Genomic DNA, 16731 nt, shown 5'->3' with positions numbered 1-16731 from the left:
AGAGAGGGGGCGGGGGGGAGGAGAGAGGGGGGCGGGGGGGGAGGAGAGAGGGGGGTGGGGGGGGAGGAGAGAGGGGGGCGGGGGGGGAGGAGAGAGGGGGGCGGGGGGGGAGGAGAGAGGGGGGCGGGGGGAGAGGAGAGAGGGGGGCGGGGGGAGAGGAGAAAGGGGGGCGGGGGGAGAGGAGAGAGGGGCGGGGGGAGAGGAGAGAGGGGCGGGGGGAGAGGAGAGAGGGGTGGGGAGAGGCAGGGAGGCTGAACGGGCCTGGCCGACGAGAGGAAGCCGCGCCTAAGACTTCGGGCAGGGCCCGCCCCCAGCAAGATGCCGGCCGGACGGTCCCCGCCGAGGAAGCGGGAGCTGAACAGGAGTGGTGGGGAGCGGCAGGCAGCGGACCTGAACAGGGGGAGGTGGCGGGGGCGGTGGTGGGGGTGGGAGGAAGCCGGAGTAGGAGCTGAAGCTCAAGAGGAGGGAGGCCCGAGTCCGATCTTCGCCGCCCCAGTGAGCTCATTCGGCTAGTGCTTGGGGCGGCGTGCTTTGGGCCCCCTCCACGCAGCCTCAGTGGCCTGGAGCTACAACACATGCGCGCACACTCCAGCTTAAAACAGTGCCGGGACCTGATTCCGCCCCCCATAGCTTGTGCTGTGCTGCGCTGCGCCAAGGGCCTGGAACGATCCAGCAGCGGGGAGAATACCAAGGTAAGTTTTCGGCTTGGTTTGGCTCGCGGGGCTGAGTATAGGCCCAACTTACTCAACCTATCTGCATAAGTCAACCCCCTCATTCCCTCAGATCCCTCTGTACGTCAGCATTTTGTAATCTCTCTCCATTTAAATAATAATTTGCTATTTTATTTTTCCTACCCAAGTGGATAACCTCACATTTTTCCACATTATACTCTATCTGCCAAATTTGTGCCCACTCACTTAGCCTATCTTTCTCCCATTGCAGATTCTTTGCATCCTCCTCACAGCTTGCTTTCCCCACCTATCTTTGTATCATCGGCAAATTTGACTACATTACACTCGGTCCTTTCATCTAGGTCATTAATATAGATTGTAAATAGTTGAGGCCCCAGCACCGATCCCTGTGGCACACCGCTAGTTACTGTTTGCCAACTGGAAAATGACCCATTTATCCCGACTCTGTTTTCTGTTAGTTAGCCAATCCTCTATCCATGCTAATATATTACCCCCAACCCCATGAACTTTTATTTTGTGCAGTAATCTTTTATGTGGCACCTTATCAAAAGCCTTCTGGAAATCCAAATACATGACATCTACTGGTTCCCCTTTATCCACCCTGCTTGTTACATCCTCAAAGAACTCCAGCAAATTTATCAAACATGATTTCCCTTCCACAATATGACTATATTATGATTTTCTAAATGTCCTGCTACTACTTCCTTGGTAATGGACTTCAGCATTTTCCCAATGATAGATGTTAGGCTAACTGGTCTATAGTTTCCTGCTTTCTGTCTCCCTCCTTTCTTAAATATGGGTGTTACATTTGCAGTTTTCCAATCCACTGGGACCTCTCCAGAATCTAAGGAATTTTGGTAGATTACAATCAATGCATCCATTATCTCTGCAGCCACTTCTTTTAAGACCCTAGGATGAAGGCCATCAAGTCCAGGGGACTTATCCATCTTTAGTCCCATTAGTTTGCCTTATACTTTTTCAGTTCCCCCCTCCCAATAGCCCCTTGATTATCAATTATTGGGATACTTTTAGTGTCTTTGACCGATACAAAATATTTGTCTCTGCCATTTACGTTTCGCATTATTAATTCCCCAGTTTCGTCCTCTAAGGGATCAACGTTTACCTTAACTATTCTCTTCCTTTTTATATACCTGTAGAAGCTCTTACTGTTTGTTTTTATATCTCTTCTTAGTTTAGTCTCAAACTATCTTCTCTCTTTTTTTTTAAATCGTCCTTTTCTGGTTTCTAAAAATTTTCCAATCCTCTGGTCTTCCACTATTCTTCGCAATATTGTATGCCTTTGTTGTCAATTTGATACTATCCTTTACTTCCTTAGTTAGTCACGGATGGTTCATCCTTCTCCTTCTCCAAGCTAAAGGAGGAGACGAAAAGGTTCAAAGAGGTGGGTTTTAAAAAGGGTCTTGATGAGGGCTTTAGGGAGGGAGCCGAGGTGGCTGGAGGCACTGATGCCTTATGGTTAGTGAAGATAAAGAATACTCATCACTAAGCTGGAGTCTGACAATTAATAAGTACTTTCCAATCGTCAAATTTCCCTCACCAAACAAAATTAAACGCTAATTGATTAGGGATGGCATTTACTTTACATTTAGTTTGTGCAGTCTTAAGGCACACATCTCCACCTTTGCAGCAAAATAATAAATTGCTCATTAAGTGACTCAACATTCTCTCCTCATACAAGCACATCATCTGACTTACCACGAGCACCACAGGAGATCCATCCACTAGTAAGATTTTATATAAATGGCCATAATAGTAAAAGGTAAGTGGAGTGATGCTTCAGTTTGTATTGTGAAGAAATAAAAGTACAAAATTTTACACCAAAGTGGTGAAATATCATTATTAAAACACAATCAAGTCTTTTATCAACTACAGTAAGAATTACATTCAAGTAGGATATTCCTAACGAAACTTAGCCTTTAAACTCACGCCTTGACATCTGCTGTCTCCTGTGATGTGCGAGTCAGGGTCCTGGATCGTAAGACCTCCCCAGCCTGCTGAATCTCCTGCAGGTTTCTTTCCACATGAGGAAGCTCAGACACACCTTCAGTCTCTGCAGCAAGCTGCTCGGCCTGCTGCAACAGCTCTCCAAAACCTTCCACGTCCATCGTAGATTCTGCAGAAAGAAACTAAAATTAGACATCCCAGAGCATTCCTTGTGTTAATATATACTGAAAGGCAGTTTGCTCACAAAATCTTACATTTATATAGTGCTTTTAACTTAGCAAAACCTCCCAAGGTGCTTCAGAGACAATCAAAAACACAGGCACCGAGCTAAAAAAGGAGACAAAAAGGTTCAAAGAGGTGGGTTCTTGATGTGGGCTTTAGGGAGGGAGCCCAAGTGGCTGGAGGCATTGATGCCTATAGTGAAGAAAAGGAGGATGCACAAAAGGCCAGAGACAGAAGGAAGGAGGGTTTGGGGGGAGGTAGGGCTGAAGGTGGTAACAGAGGTGGGGAGAGGCAAGGCCATAAAAGGATTTAAACACAAACATTAGAATTTTTAATTGAAGGCACTGGAGGTCAGAGCCAAGGTAGGTCAGCGAGGATAGGGGCGATGGGTGAGCAGGCATGGTACAGAATAGGATATGGGCACCCGAACAGAAGTTTACAGAGGATAGAGGATGAGGATCAGAAGATGATGATCAGAAGTGTCAAGTCTGGAGATGCCAGAGGCATGGATATGTGTTTCAGCAGCGATTAGGATTAGGTAAGGGTGGAGGCAGGCCATGTCACAGTTGAAAGTAGGCAATATTTGGGAAGGATATGGGGTCAGAATCGGGATCAAATTGTCACCGCGGTTTTGAACATTTCGTTTCAGCTTCAGATAGTGGCTAGGGAGTGAGTTAGCTCGAATCAGTGGCATGTTATGGAGTTTGAGGCAAGGGCCAAATACAATGGCTTCAGTATTCCCAATGTTTAATTGGAGAAAATTATGGCTCATCCAAGACAGGATGTTGGACAAGCAGCCTGGCAACAGAGGTAGTGGAGGCGTCGGGAGGTGTCGAGCTGGATGTTGCCAGCGTACATATTACAGCACTGTATAAAATAACTAGAAAATAATATTAAAAACATTATTTTAACAGTTTTCATTATAAGTTTTTTTTTAAGAAGACATATAAAGGATAGTGAATGTCTTGATGCAGAACATCACAAGTCACAACAGTTATGAGAGTCAGGAGAGCTACCAGTATTCTTATGGGCAACAATAGGTCACATATTAAGCACCAAACAGCTTTCTTTTAATATCACCTTTGTTTGTAATTTCAATGTCTTGAAATTTGGTGATATTCAAGCCAGTAGGAATTTTATCAGTTATCATTTGATGTCGAGAATGTGATATTAATTGCAAATGAATTCTGCGGATAGGCTAAAATACATAATCATTTGCAGTTTTATTTTCTAGCATTCATGACTGAACCTGAGAAGTCTGCAATCTTTCCTCCTTTGAGTAAATACCCCTTCAAGTTAACTCCCCATAAAATCCTTCCCACTCCTTTTGAGCCAAGTTGTGATATACTGAAATCTATAGTGCAAATACAAAAAAAGAAAACTCCCTTCCTCCAACAGGATCAATTCTAATTTATACCTACGGTCCCACAACACTACCATCTGTACTAATAAGAAACCAAAGATCCAATTATGTGCACTAAATCTTAAATGGTAAGAAACCAAGTGTACTTGCTTTAGTCTAATCTGTGTGAATATCCCCAGATGTCTTTTAAACAGGCGCAGCCTTGAGTCGAAGGCCATTTTAACTCGATCATAATGCCTACAATTTACTAGCAAGCCATATACACTTCCAATCACACAAATATCATTGTTTCCACATTTTTCACTACTACTGAACATGCATACGATGAAAGCTGTGAAGGAATTGTATCAAGTACTATATCCCCTCCCATGTGCAATGCTGCTTGCAGGATATGTGTAAAATGGTAGGAAGTGTGAACCTTCTGTGCTCGCGCAAGGGCAGAACATTTGTAGCAGTTTTCCAGGCAACATCTTCAAATTCTTGAACACTCAATTTGGAATTGCTACATTTCATTCCTCAGTGATCAGATCTGCCAAAGTTTCTCCACAGGAAACTAAATGCTTTAATTGTACTGAAAGTGCACAATTAAAAAGGTAGATTGTCTCTATAAATTCTACCTTCATTTACAACATCTAAAATGTTTACTCACCAACCAAAAATTTTGAGAAGCCTACTGAAGGATGCACGTGCTATATGCCTTGTGGTGAATAAGTGACCAAAATATGGTATTTGAAGCTCATTAATTTTACTTTTTCATATAAAACTAAAATGTTCCTTTGAAGTAAGGGGAATATACTGGATAAGGCTATTATGCACCATTCCTTTAGCAACTATAAAGAATCTTTAGACCGATTCAAGTTTTCAAACTAGCCACTGATAATGCATTTTGGGATGGGATACAATGTCTTAAGACTGCTGAATTTGGAAAGAGTATCAGCAAGTTCTCTGATTGTGGATACATTTGTGCGGCTAAACTGAAAGAATATTTGCCATACTAGAGAACACATCAGAAAATGGCCAGGATCAACTATTTTTCAATGCTATGAAAGGTATTACTGAGTCCAGTTCATCTGTATGTGTGGAAATGACAGGACGGCTGGAATTGATTTGGCACTGGAAAGCGCACCTCTGCAATTAATATTAAACACTAAGAGTTAACACTGTTTGTAAAAATCTGCAATGCAGCACATTATAGCCAGTGTACGCCCCAGCCACATGAACATGGGCCAACCCGGATATTAAATTCGGTATCGATTTCTTTATGCAACACACTCCTTGCGCAGTACATCAGTCGCACTCATCCACTATCGAAAAATAAGCAGTACAAAATGCAGATCCTGATGAAAAGCCACTATTTGCTGTATTGCAACAAAAATCTGTAAACATAAATTAAAATGTTACATTGCCTGCTCTGCACTAGTCTTTTTTTTAAAATCAGGAAATGGTAAGAATAATGACATTCAAGAACTGTCCGTAGCAATCATTTATAGGAAGCAGAGTTTGCTCTGACATCAAACCAACTTTTACTGCATAAAATTTATAGGAAAGGAAAATAGGTTGCAGCCAGTAAGATAACTCCGTCTCCTCTTTGGTGGTCCCTCGAATCGAGGATGACTTTCCAAAAAGATGAGTTCAATGAGTTCACAGGTGTTTCAATGAAGGACCTAATATTCCAGATCCCGAACTGCATGTTGAAGGGTGGAAGATGCCTGTGCGTGGATTTTTTTAATGTGTGGTGGCTGTTGCACACCAGCCACCACACGGGCTTGACAGAAACACCACTAATCTGTCAACCAACATGTGATGTAGCTTATATATAACACAACTGTGGCAATGTCATGGGTACCTTGCTGTTAGTATCAGCAGGTTGGGATATATGGAAATTAATGAGAACATTATTTTAACCTTTATATGGTGGCCCGTGAGACAACAATATGCAGCTAAGCGGGCCATAAAGATAAAAAGCTTGGACACTATGCGGTCTAACAATACTGGTTTTGTTAGTTGACAGAAAATGGCCACAATGTCATTCCCCAATGCCGTTTTTAGGCATATTGCAAGAGTTACAATCTTACCACGGCCAGTACTTACATGTACAAACAAAAGTTTCTGCATGAAGTAAAAGCAATGGGATTATAGAAGGATTCCCAGAGCATGGTGGGCCAAACAAAGATAGCTCCTGCTAACACTGAAGTGAAGGACTCCCAATCTTATAATCATGGAAATCAGAAAGCAGAATTTAAAATAGGTGCAAAAGCAGGGAATTGTACCAGAATTGTGAGCTTCCCACTATGAAAAGCTGTCCCTCGAGTACCAGCATATCATTCAGTTCCGAAAGGAAGTTCCCCACAAATTGAGCTCTTTAATGCCAAACTTCTTACATTTCCATCTGAGTTTGTGTATCGTGTGTCAAACATGTAAAATCTGGGTCAAGAGTTTCAAATTCACATACATTTTTGGCCACAAAAAGCTTAGAATACACCAGATAATATAACCAATAAAGAGGAGATCAGAGGGAAGGTCGGTCTGGCATTGCAGTGGCTCTCATGATGTGGGCGCAGAGAACTCACACTGACTGTAAACATACTGTCCGCATATATAATGAATGTGCTAATCTCTACAATGCAGCAACTGCTGTGATTTCAACATCACAGCTAAAGTGTTTAGAAATGTTTTCTACATTTGTGACTTCGCAAACCATCTGGTCTTATACTGTAACTGGATCTGTGAAAGTTACCTTTAACGTCATTACTTTCGTCAGACTAAAAGTTGCTGTTGTCTCAATTCTCAGTTCAATACTTTACAAGGACCCAAAAATTTAAATAGGTTGGAAATAATAGCAAAACACTTATTTGAAACCACTTCTTTAATATTAACACTTAGACACACCACGGCAACTTTCTAGTGACTTCATTCAGAACTCAATCCAGAAAATTGGGTTACCGTGCAAGTTTACAAATGTGTTTCTGATGCTGATTTTTGCAGAAGACCTGTTTTTCTCCCTATAGCGAGCAGGTACACTGTGAAAGTGTAAATGATTGAGAGTATAAAATATATAAACAGCTGGCTGTAAATCACTCCAGTTTTTAAATGGGGGGGGTGGGGGGAAGAGGGGGAACTGGTGGCTAAACATCATTGCATTCAACTCTCATCATGTACACCAGCTGTAGAATAAATCCTTTAAAATGTGCTTGGACAAGTTCTGCTGAGGACCCATGTGGACATTACACAAGCACTTTTTAAGCAATATCAAATATACGAAGACAGACAAGGCTGATAAAAAGGCTTGTCAATTGAAAAGCACAGTGGAATCATAAAATCACACAGCACAGGAGGCCGCCATTCGGCTCATCAAGTCTGCACCAGCTCTATCGAAGAGCACTCCAGTTAGTCCCACTCCCTCGCTCTTTCCCCATATCCCTGATTTTTTTTCTCCTTCAAGTATTTATCCAATTTCCTTTTGAAGGCTACTATTGAATCTGTATCCACCATCCTATCAGGCAGTGCATTCCAAATCCTAACCACTCATCGCGCAAAAAGGTTTTCCCTCATGTCGCCTCTGGTTCTTTTGCCAATCATCTTAAACCTCTGCCCTCTGGTTATCGACCCTTTAACCATTGGAAACAGTTTCTCTGTATTTACTCTATCTAAATACTTCATGATTTTAAACACCTCTATTAAATCTCATTTTAGCCTTCTTGCTCCAAGGAGAACAACCCCAGCTTCTCTAGTCTATTCACATATCTGTATTCTCTCATCCCTGGAACCATTCTAGTAAATCTCGTCTGTATCCTCTCCAAAGCTTTCATGTCCTTCCTAAAATGTGGTGCCCAGAATTGGACACAATACTCCAGCTGGGGCCGAACTAGTGCGTTCTGTCATCATCATCATAGGCGGTCCCTCGAAATCAGGATGACTTGCTTCCACGCCAAAAAAGGGTAAGTTCACAGGTGTTCCAATGAAGGACCTAAAGTTCCAGGTCCTGAACTACATCCTGAAGGGTGGAAAATGGCTGTGCGTGGATTTTTTTTTTTTAAAACATGTGGTGACCGTTGCACACCAGCCACCACACGGGCTTGACAGAGCTTGGTCTTGGTCCAGTGACAAAGATTACCCAAGACGACGGGAGACCTGCTCTGCTGCATGGACCGAGTGCACACATATCGCAGTGTGGGCTGGACCATGCTGCCCCTGGGCTCGAACTCATGCCTCCCCTGGGCCCCGATCACATCTCGCTACAGTCTCTCACCGCTCCTTCGCCCTGACCTCGCCACTCCTGCTGTATCTGCCCACGCTCCAATCACCGACCTGGACCTTGATGACGTTACTCTTCGCTGCCGTCGCAGCTCGTGCTGTTCCCTGAGGTGGCATGCCTCCTCGCTGCTCCCAGGCAGCTGCTCACCACTCCTTTTATGGCCCCGACCTGCCGCTGGTGTTCTCCCACATAGTGAGTTATGTAGGTTTAGCATAATTTCCTGGCTTTTGTACTGAGTAGATATGAAATAGAATCGGGACTTTACATAACGTTATAGCTGTAAATGTCACCAATACCTATCTCTTCTCTGTTCCTTTGCCTGTGTGTACATGTTTAGATTGTGTTATTTATACATTCACAATATAGCTAACCAGAACAGAAATTTCATGTGTTAACAAGATTACACCTGTCCTTTTTGTGTTTTGTATACAAAGAGATCTTCAAAATATCTTGGATGGTGACTTGTTCCTTCCTCATCTACATGCTACCCCTAAACAACATCCAGAAACACAGAGGCCGCTTTCACATATACACGACGACATCCAACTGCATCCCTCCACCAATTCTCTCGACTCCTGTGTTACCAGACTACTTTCCCAACGTCCGGTCTTGGATGAGCCGCAATTTCTTCCAGTTAAACACTAAGATGATCAAAGAGATCACCTTCAGCTCCTGCCACAAACTCTACCCTCGCCACAGATTCCATTTCCCTCTTTGGCCACCATCTCAGGCTGAATTGGACCATTCACAAACTCAGCATCCTATTCAATCCAGAGTTGAGCATCTGACCCCAAATGCTCTCCATCACAAAGACCACCTACATCCATCTCTAACATCACCCACATCTGCCCCCATCTCACCCCATCAGTGCTAAAATCCTCAAAAATGCCTTTCTCACCTCCAAGCTCAATTATTCCAATGCTCTCCTGACTGGCCTCCCATTCACCACCCTCAGCTAAAACTCTACTACTTGTACCCTATCCCACACCATGGCCGGAAATTTCCGGGGAGGTCAGCGGGTGCGATCGGTGGCGGGTCGGGTGAGAAAGTGTTTTTTTTTAAAAACAGGTCGGGACTCCGCTGTCAACCTGCCGCCACACGCCTTTCCCAATGTGAGGTCTGTCAGCACCGAGCAGACCTGACACGCAGTGGCAGGTGATCCAATGAATCTCATTACCATCCAGTTGACAGATCATTAACAGGCTTTTTTAAACTTACCTTTTCACTTTAACTTCATGGCCATGGGAACCACACTGTTCGGGGACCACGGCTGTCAACCTGAGGCCATTGCTCAGCTGATTACTTGACAGCTTTAAATGTACAGTAAAAACTCCCAACTGACAGCCCATCATTTTGCTCAGCCAAAAGCTGTACATCAGTCCATTTCTAGCACAGATTCTGCAGGCTTTCCACTTTCCATCCAGTATCGCCTCAATGGAAGAACTCGCTCTCACCACTGACAGATCGCTTGTCATCTCTACTTCACCTGCCATCTGTTCCATCAACATGGGTGCCCTTTATACTGCCTCACCTTGATGCTCAGAATCACACCACGATCATCCCCAACACCTGCAGCACCAACACTCTCCGCAATCACCTGATGCTGGACAGGACAGAGGGCATCCGCACACCACATTGCTGCCTCACCATGGCCAAATTTACTTCACATGACACTGACCGCCACGGGCCTGCCGAGGAGAGCACAATCGCAGCCCAAGTCTCAATAATCACCTAACCCCCCATCCTTGCTGATATATATTGGCTTCAGTCCAATCATTCAAATTCTCTGTTAAAATCCATTCATGGCTTTCCTCCTCAGCCCTATAACCCTGCCCCCAAACTCTTCATTCCTCTGACTCTGATCTTTTATACATCCCCACCTCCTTCACCCCACCATTGGTAGCCATGCCTTCAGGTACAGAAGACTTTTACAGCACAGAAATAGGCCATCCAGCCCAATAGGTCTATGCCGATATTTATGCCTCCTCCCACTTTGCAGATTACACCTCTGAGAAGCCCCACGGGACATTTTTCTACTTCAAAGGGTGCTATATAAAATGCAAGTTTGTCGTTTTATGATGAGCAACATACATATATTAACACTGCAAGGCAACCTTAACTCGACCATTTACTGGCTTCCCCCCCCCCCCCCCCCCCCGCCCCCGCCCCCCGCCACAGACAGTGTTCCCACAAAACACTCACTGAAAGTGCTGAGCTTTCACCAGTCTGAACACTCCAGGACACACGGACAACTTACCCACTTGAAGGTTTATCAAATAATATTACTCAGGAATAAAACAGACAGCTTCCATAGGTCAGGGCTTCCCACTCTCGAAAGCTTTTAAAGAACTAGTGTCCCAAGCTCTTCAATTTATTTAAATATTTACATTCCCAAAATAAAGACAGAATAAAACACATTTTACATGACAAGTTATGCTAAACTGTTATAAAACAGTGGTTAGGCCTCAGCTGGAGTATTGTGTTCAATTCTGGGCACCGCCCTTCAGGAAGGATGTCAAGGCCTTAGAGAGGGTGCAGAAGAGATTTACTAGAATGGTACCAGAGATGAGGAACTTAAATTGTGGAGAAAGAGTGGAGAAGCTGGAGTTATTCTCCTTAGCGCAGAGAAGGTTATGAGATTTGTTAGAGGTGTTCAAAATCAAGAAGGGTCTTGGGAGAGTAAATAAGGATAAACTGTTTCCAGTGGCAGAAGGGTCGGTAACCACAGGACACAGATTTAAGATGATTGGCAAAAGAACCAGAAGTGACATGAGGAGAATTTTTTTTTTTAAACACATATCTGGAACGTACTGCCTGAAAGAATGGTGGAAGCAGATTCAATCGTAACTTTCAATGGGCAATTGGATAAATACTTTAAATCTATGCCCCTTGGTTAGGGTTATGGGGAAAGAGCAGGGGAAGGGGATTAATTGAATAACTTTACCAAAGAGTTGGCACAGGCATGATGTGTTGAATGGCCTCCTTCTGTTGTATCATTCTATGAAGATAAGCGAATTCTCAAAATATTGTAAATTCCTTCTTTCTCCCAACTTCACAAGTCTCTTGTTAAACTACCAATTATTTTGACCCAGTTTAGCAGCGATTATGGGCTTGATTAGTGAAATATATTGGCCAGTATAAACAAGCACTCCCCACCAAAGACCCTTCCCAGGTCATAAACCATTCCCCGAGGACAAGTAGACCCACCTTCTCCAACGTTCCTCGAGCCAGCTGCTAGTGAGCAGTAACCTTCTAACTTTTTCTTATATCCACCGCGCGCGCGCGCCCCCCACCCCCCCCCCACCCCCGCTAATAGGATGGCTTCTGGAACAATTCGGAAAGGTCATCTCGGAAGACATTCGGAAGACACCTAGGCATACTACTGTGTACCAGCTCACTTAGCCGGTGCAAAGTCCGAAATTCTACTGCAACCAGTTGTCAAACATTACAGAGCGTTCTTACAATCCAGAAGTGGAGACAAAAATCTATTTGTGTCTTTTTTTATTGCCTGCATAAAATCAATTAGAAAAGTGAGGGGCTGGCATACAGACAGCAATTCTTTTAGTGCTTGTGGCTTAAGTGCAAACCAAGAGGGAAATATCAAGGGTATTTGTACAAAGTGTTGAATAACTGACAACTTACATCATTTTAATTTGCTGAATGTTTGGTTCAAATTCGAAGGAATTAACATGTTCTTAATGTTTTATTATTTGTCAACATATATCCATTAAAAACCGAGGTCTTTCTGATAGCTTCATTGGAAAACACATAGCCGAGACATGCTGCCCATGTACAGCGTAATGTCAACCTACATGCACTTTATTCCAGACAAGAGCAATGTTAGATAGTTTAATGCATTGAGCAGCTAATAATCCATAGTAACTTGCATCATAGAAAACATTAGCAAATATTTTAGCTTGCATGACGGATGAATTTTAAACATTGCAATACTACATAAATATATCATATAACAGTATCATCTTTGCAAAAAACAAAAACTTGCCTTGCATGAAACGGCTGAGAAAATAGCTATATCCTGAGTAAACATTATTACTGGTATGGATGCCATTTCACAAATCTCATCACTCAGGACAAGTGCAACAAAAAAAACAAATCTGACAAGGAGTCTAAACCTGAAACATTAAAGAGCCTTTTCTGTTTTCAGATGCTGCCTGACCAGCTGTGTAGCTCCAGCATTTTCAGTTCTCATTAAAGCAAAAAAGATATTGTAGCTGAATATTTTAATTGCAAACAGATCAGAATTATTTTCAACATTACATACTAATAGTGGCAAGTAACTTGCTGAGAAAATACAAGGTTATCACCTTGGAAATAAAGATATCGGGATTATTGGGACTGTGTCGGCAATTATATAACATTCTGGACAAAGACTGGCTCAATGTGTGACAATGAATAACACATTCTCTAAAACACAACATGTAACTCCAAATATTCATGTCACATGCAGAAAGCAACATTTTAACTGCAGTTACAATGTTCAGCAGTCGGCATTATAATGCGACAAGACTGCTGAGTCAGTCTCATTAATCAACAATAACTGGAAAAGCTCATGACCTCTCCTGAATGCATGCTGCACAAACAGTTGCCTGTCTCCATTATAAAGAAGTAAGGCAACATTCTCCCCAATTACATTCCTCAAAACAAATGGTCAGAATATGAAGAATCAGAATCAGTCTGTCTGATTATGCAAAGAACGTTCTACAGCAAACTATAAATTTTGAACACTAATAATTCAAAGTGGCATCTTGTATTAATATAACAAGATCGAAAATTACTCAAGATCATATAAGTTTTCATAATGAAGTAGCAGAGATCACCAAGGCCATAATCCTTTGTTACTTAGGAATTGCTAGATGGAAGAAAAACCCCACCTAGTTCGCCTTCTGCAGAACTGCACAACTTCATGTTAAAATATAGCACCTTATTTCATCTCCCAGACACTTCTCAAAGCGGTTATGTACAGTGAATTACTTTTTGTGCGGTAACTTATGTAGGCAAACATGACAGCATTCTGCACACTAGATCCCACAAACAAAATGTTGATCTGGGTCAGCAATGTAGACTTGAAAACATTTGGTGATATTCCTAAGATTTTGGTTTCATAGTTTCAGACTATTGAATTTTTTTAGCTATCGAAAGCTGAAAAGAACAGATGTTCAAAATGACTAACCCTAAAGTCATACAGAGGTGAGCATTTAGCACAGATTGGTCAGCATGGTTAGGAGATTAAAATGTGCTCAATGATACAGGTTATTTAATAAAATTGAATCTTCCCGAGGCGTGAAATGTGGGAGCGGAGAAGTTGTGTTGAACACTGGTTCGTCCACAGCTAGAGTACTGGTCACCACTATACAAGAAAGATGTGATTGCACTAGAGAGGGTACAGATTTTCGAGGATGTTGCCTGGACTGGAGAAAAATAGCTATGAGGAAGGATGAGATAGGCTGGAGTTGTTTTCTTTCAAATGAGGAGGCGGAGGGAAGTGTAAAATTATGAGGGCCTAGGTAGAGTGGATATGAAGGACCTATTTCTCATAGCAGAGGGGTTAATAACCAGGGGGCATAGATTTAAAGTAATTGGTAGAAGGGTTAGAGGAGTTGAGGGTGGTGCGGGTCTGGAACTCACTGAAAGGGTGATGGAGGCAGAAACGGTCAACACATTAAAAAAGTACTTGGATATACACTTGAAGTGCCGTAACCTACAGGGCTACGGACCAAGAGGTAAACAGTGGGATTAGACTGGATAGCTCTTTTCTGACTGGCACTGAAACGATAGGCCAATAGCCTCCTTCTGTGCTGTAAATTTCGATGATTCTATCCCTCCGTACAATCCTTAGTCAGTAGAGCCAAATCATGTGCTGATCTTGATGCCAGACAGCAAGATTATTTGTATCCCAAAGTATCTGTTACTACACATATTTATGCAATGTACTTGAAGATGAACTTCATAACCACAGGCATTAGCCTCTACTTCAGCCTAGGACAAAACTGTCTCAAGGTTTTACTAAGAACATAAGAAATAGGAGCAGGAGTAGGCCATTCGGCCCCTCGAGCCTGCTCCACCATTCAACATAATCATGGCTGATCCAATCATGGACTCAGGTCCACTTCCCCGCCCGCTCTCCATAACCCCGTATTCCCTTATCGTTTAAGAAACTGTCTACTTCTGTCTTAAATTTATTGAATGTCCCAGCTTCCACAGCTCTCTGAGGCAGTGAATTCCACAGATCCACAACCCTCAGAGAAGAAATTTCTCCTCATCTCAGTTTTAAATGGGCGGCCCCTTATTCTAAGATTATGCCTTCTAGTTCTAGTCTCCCCCATCAGTGGAAACATCCTCTCTGCATCCACCTTGTCAAGCCCTCTCCATAATCTTATACGTTTCGCTAAGATCACCTCTCATTCTTCTGAATTCCAATGAGTAGATGCCCAACCTACTCAATCTTTCCTCATAAGTCAACCCCCTCATCCCTGGAATCAACCTTGTGAACCATCTCTGAACTGCCTCCAAAGCAAGTATATCCTTTCATAAATATGGAAACCTGATGAAACAATTTAAATACACTCCAGCTTATTCTAAAACCACCCACTTCTAGCTTGCATATACAGATACACAGTGCAGCTTCTCCGGGAGTGTACGATGTGCGCATGTGCCTGAAGAGGCCTCGCAAATGCCGGTTCTCGGCTTGCGATGCGTATGCGTCGAGAACCGGCATTTGCGAACTGTCAAAATCCCAGTCTTTCAGTGCTGGGCGACCTAGTGCCCCAGTGCTGATACTCCCAGGCTCCCAGTGTTGGGTGTCCAAGTTTCCCTGTGCTGCGTGTTCTAGTGTCACAGAGCTGGGTGTCCAAGTATCCCAGTGCTGGGCGTCCCAGTGCTGGGTGTCCCAGTGCTGGGTGTCCCAGTGTCCCACTCATCCCTGGAACCCTGTCCATTGAGGTAAGTTTATGTTTACCTCTAGTAAAACACATTTAAAAATTCAATAAAAATATTTTTGTTTAAAACATTGAATTAAATTCAATTTCAATTAATTTTAAATATGTGAAGTGTTTATTTTTTAAATTTATTGTGTTGTGTTTCTGGGGGTATTCTCATTGATAGTAATGGGAGCTCATACAAACGGAACTCACCATTATCAATGAGAATACACCATGTTCATTGATGGTCCAGGCCCACGTGATCCCAGGCTGCACATACGCTGCACTGCGAATGGAGGAGGCCTTGAACCGCAAGTCTATGTTCCTCCGGGGCGATCAGGTTCTTTCGTTAAAAAAAAAATTTGGTCGCAGGAGTCTGCCTGCAGGAAGCCTCTGACCACAATTTCTGGGCCTATTCCACCATGATCCACGACTTAATGGCCCTGAATTTATGGTCGTAGTTTTCCCGGGGGGGTGAAATGCCTCCAATCTGCAAAGAAAATCTGCGCCTACCTGGGGCCTCGGGATCCACGGCGGCTCGTGCTCCTGGGCCTCTCTGGGTATGCACGGGTAGCAGCCCATGCGATTCATAAGCACCCCTAGGATCACGTGGGCTGACCCAACAAATGAAAGAAGGGAATCCCCATTCATGTACGTATGTACGGAGACCCCATAAGCATGAATGGGAATACCCCAAGAAATACAGATACACATCAAATAAATAAAAAATTAAATTACATATTTAAAAAATGTTAAATGCCATTTAAACATTTAAATATTTAAAACATAAATTTAGTTTTTTGAAAAATAAATTTAAATGTTTTAAAGGGGCAAAAAAATAACCTTATCTTATTGTACAGGTTAAAAAAATATATTTTTATGTTCATTTAAACTCTTACGCTGATAAAAGCAAGTCTTGGCCTAATTCTGTGCCCGCAGATGTCCTTTTCCCGGGATGCATTGGACCTGTCAAGATGATTCTTGATAGATCACAAATGCCAGGTTTTTTCACATGCATTTCGTGTGCGAAAACTCAGAACTTGGGCGGTTCTTACATTCACCTTGTATGCATTCGTAGGGGCTGCAAAAATGCGGGCATATATTGGCTGGAACTTGCTGTCCTGATGATGGTCATTTCGCCTTTGAAACTGATTGTGACTTCAGGAATTAGCACGTACGCAACCGAACGCCGAAATCCTGAAGTCGGAGTCTGTCATTCACTGCTCCTCCACAGGCTGCGCTGTGGAACCCATCCCCACCCACCAAGCCTACAGTCAGTGAAATCACCATCGTAGG

General features: G+C 43.1%; 1 protein-coding gene across 1 annotated transcript in view; it reads right to left on the bottom strand.

Moving 5' to 3' along the window:
• nup93 (nucleoporin 93) overlaps positions 1 to 16731 on the bottom strand; it is a 169903-nt gene that overhangs the window by 146224 nt on the left and 6948 nt on the right. Inside the window, exon 2 of the mRNA XM_070896888.1 lies at positions 2640 to 2826. Coding sequence (XP_070752989.1) covers positions 2640 to 2818 — 179 coding nt within the window. The 5' untranslated portion in view covers positions 2819 to 2826. The remainder of the gene's footprint in view (positions 1 to 2639; positions 2827 to 16731) is intronic.

This window comes from Pristiophorus japonicus, chromosome 13 (genome assembly GCF_044704955.1).
Source record: "Pristiophorus japonicus isolate sPriJap1 chromosome 13, sPriJap1.hap1, whole genome shotgun sequence".
NCBI classification, from domain to species: domain Eukaryota; kingdom Metazoa; phylum Chordata; class Chondrichthyes; family Pristiophoridae; genus Pristiophorus; species Pristiophorus japonicus.
This window is presented reverse-complemented; position numbering and strand designations above follow the sequence as displayed.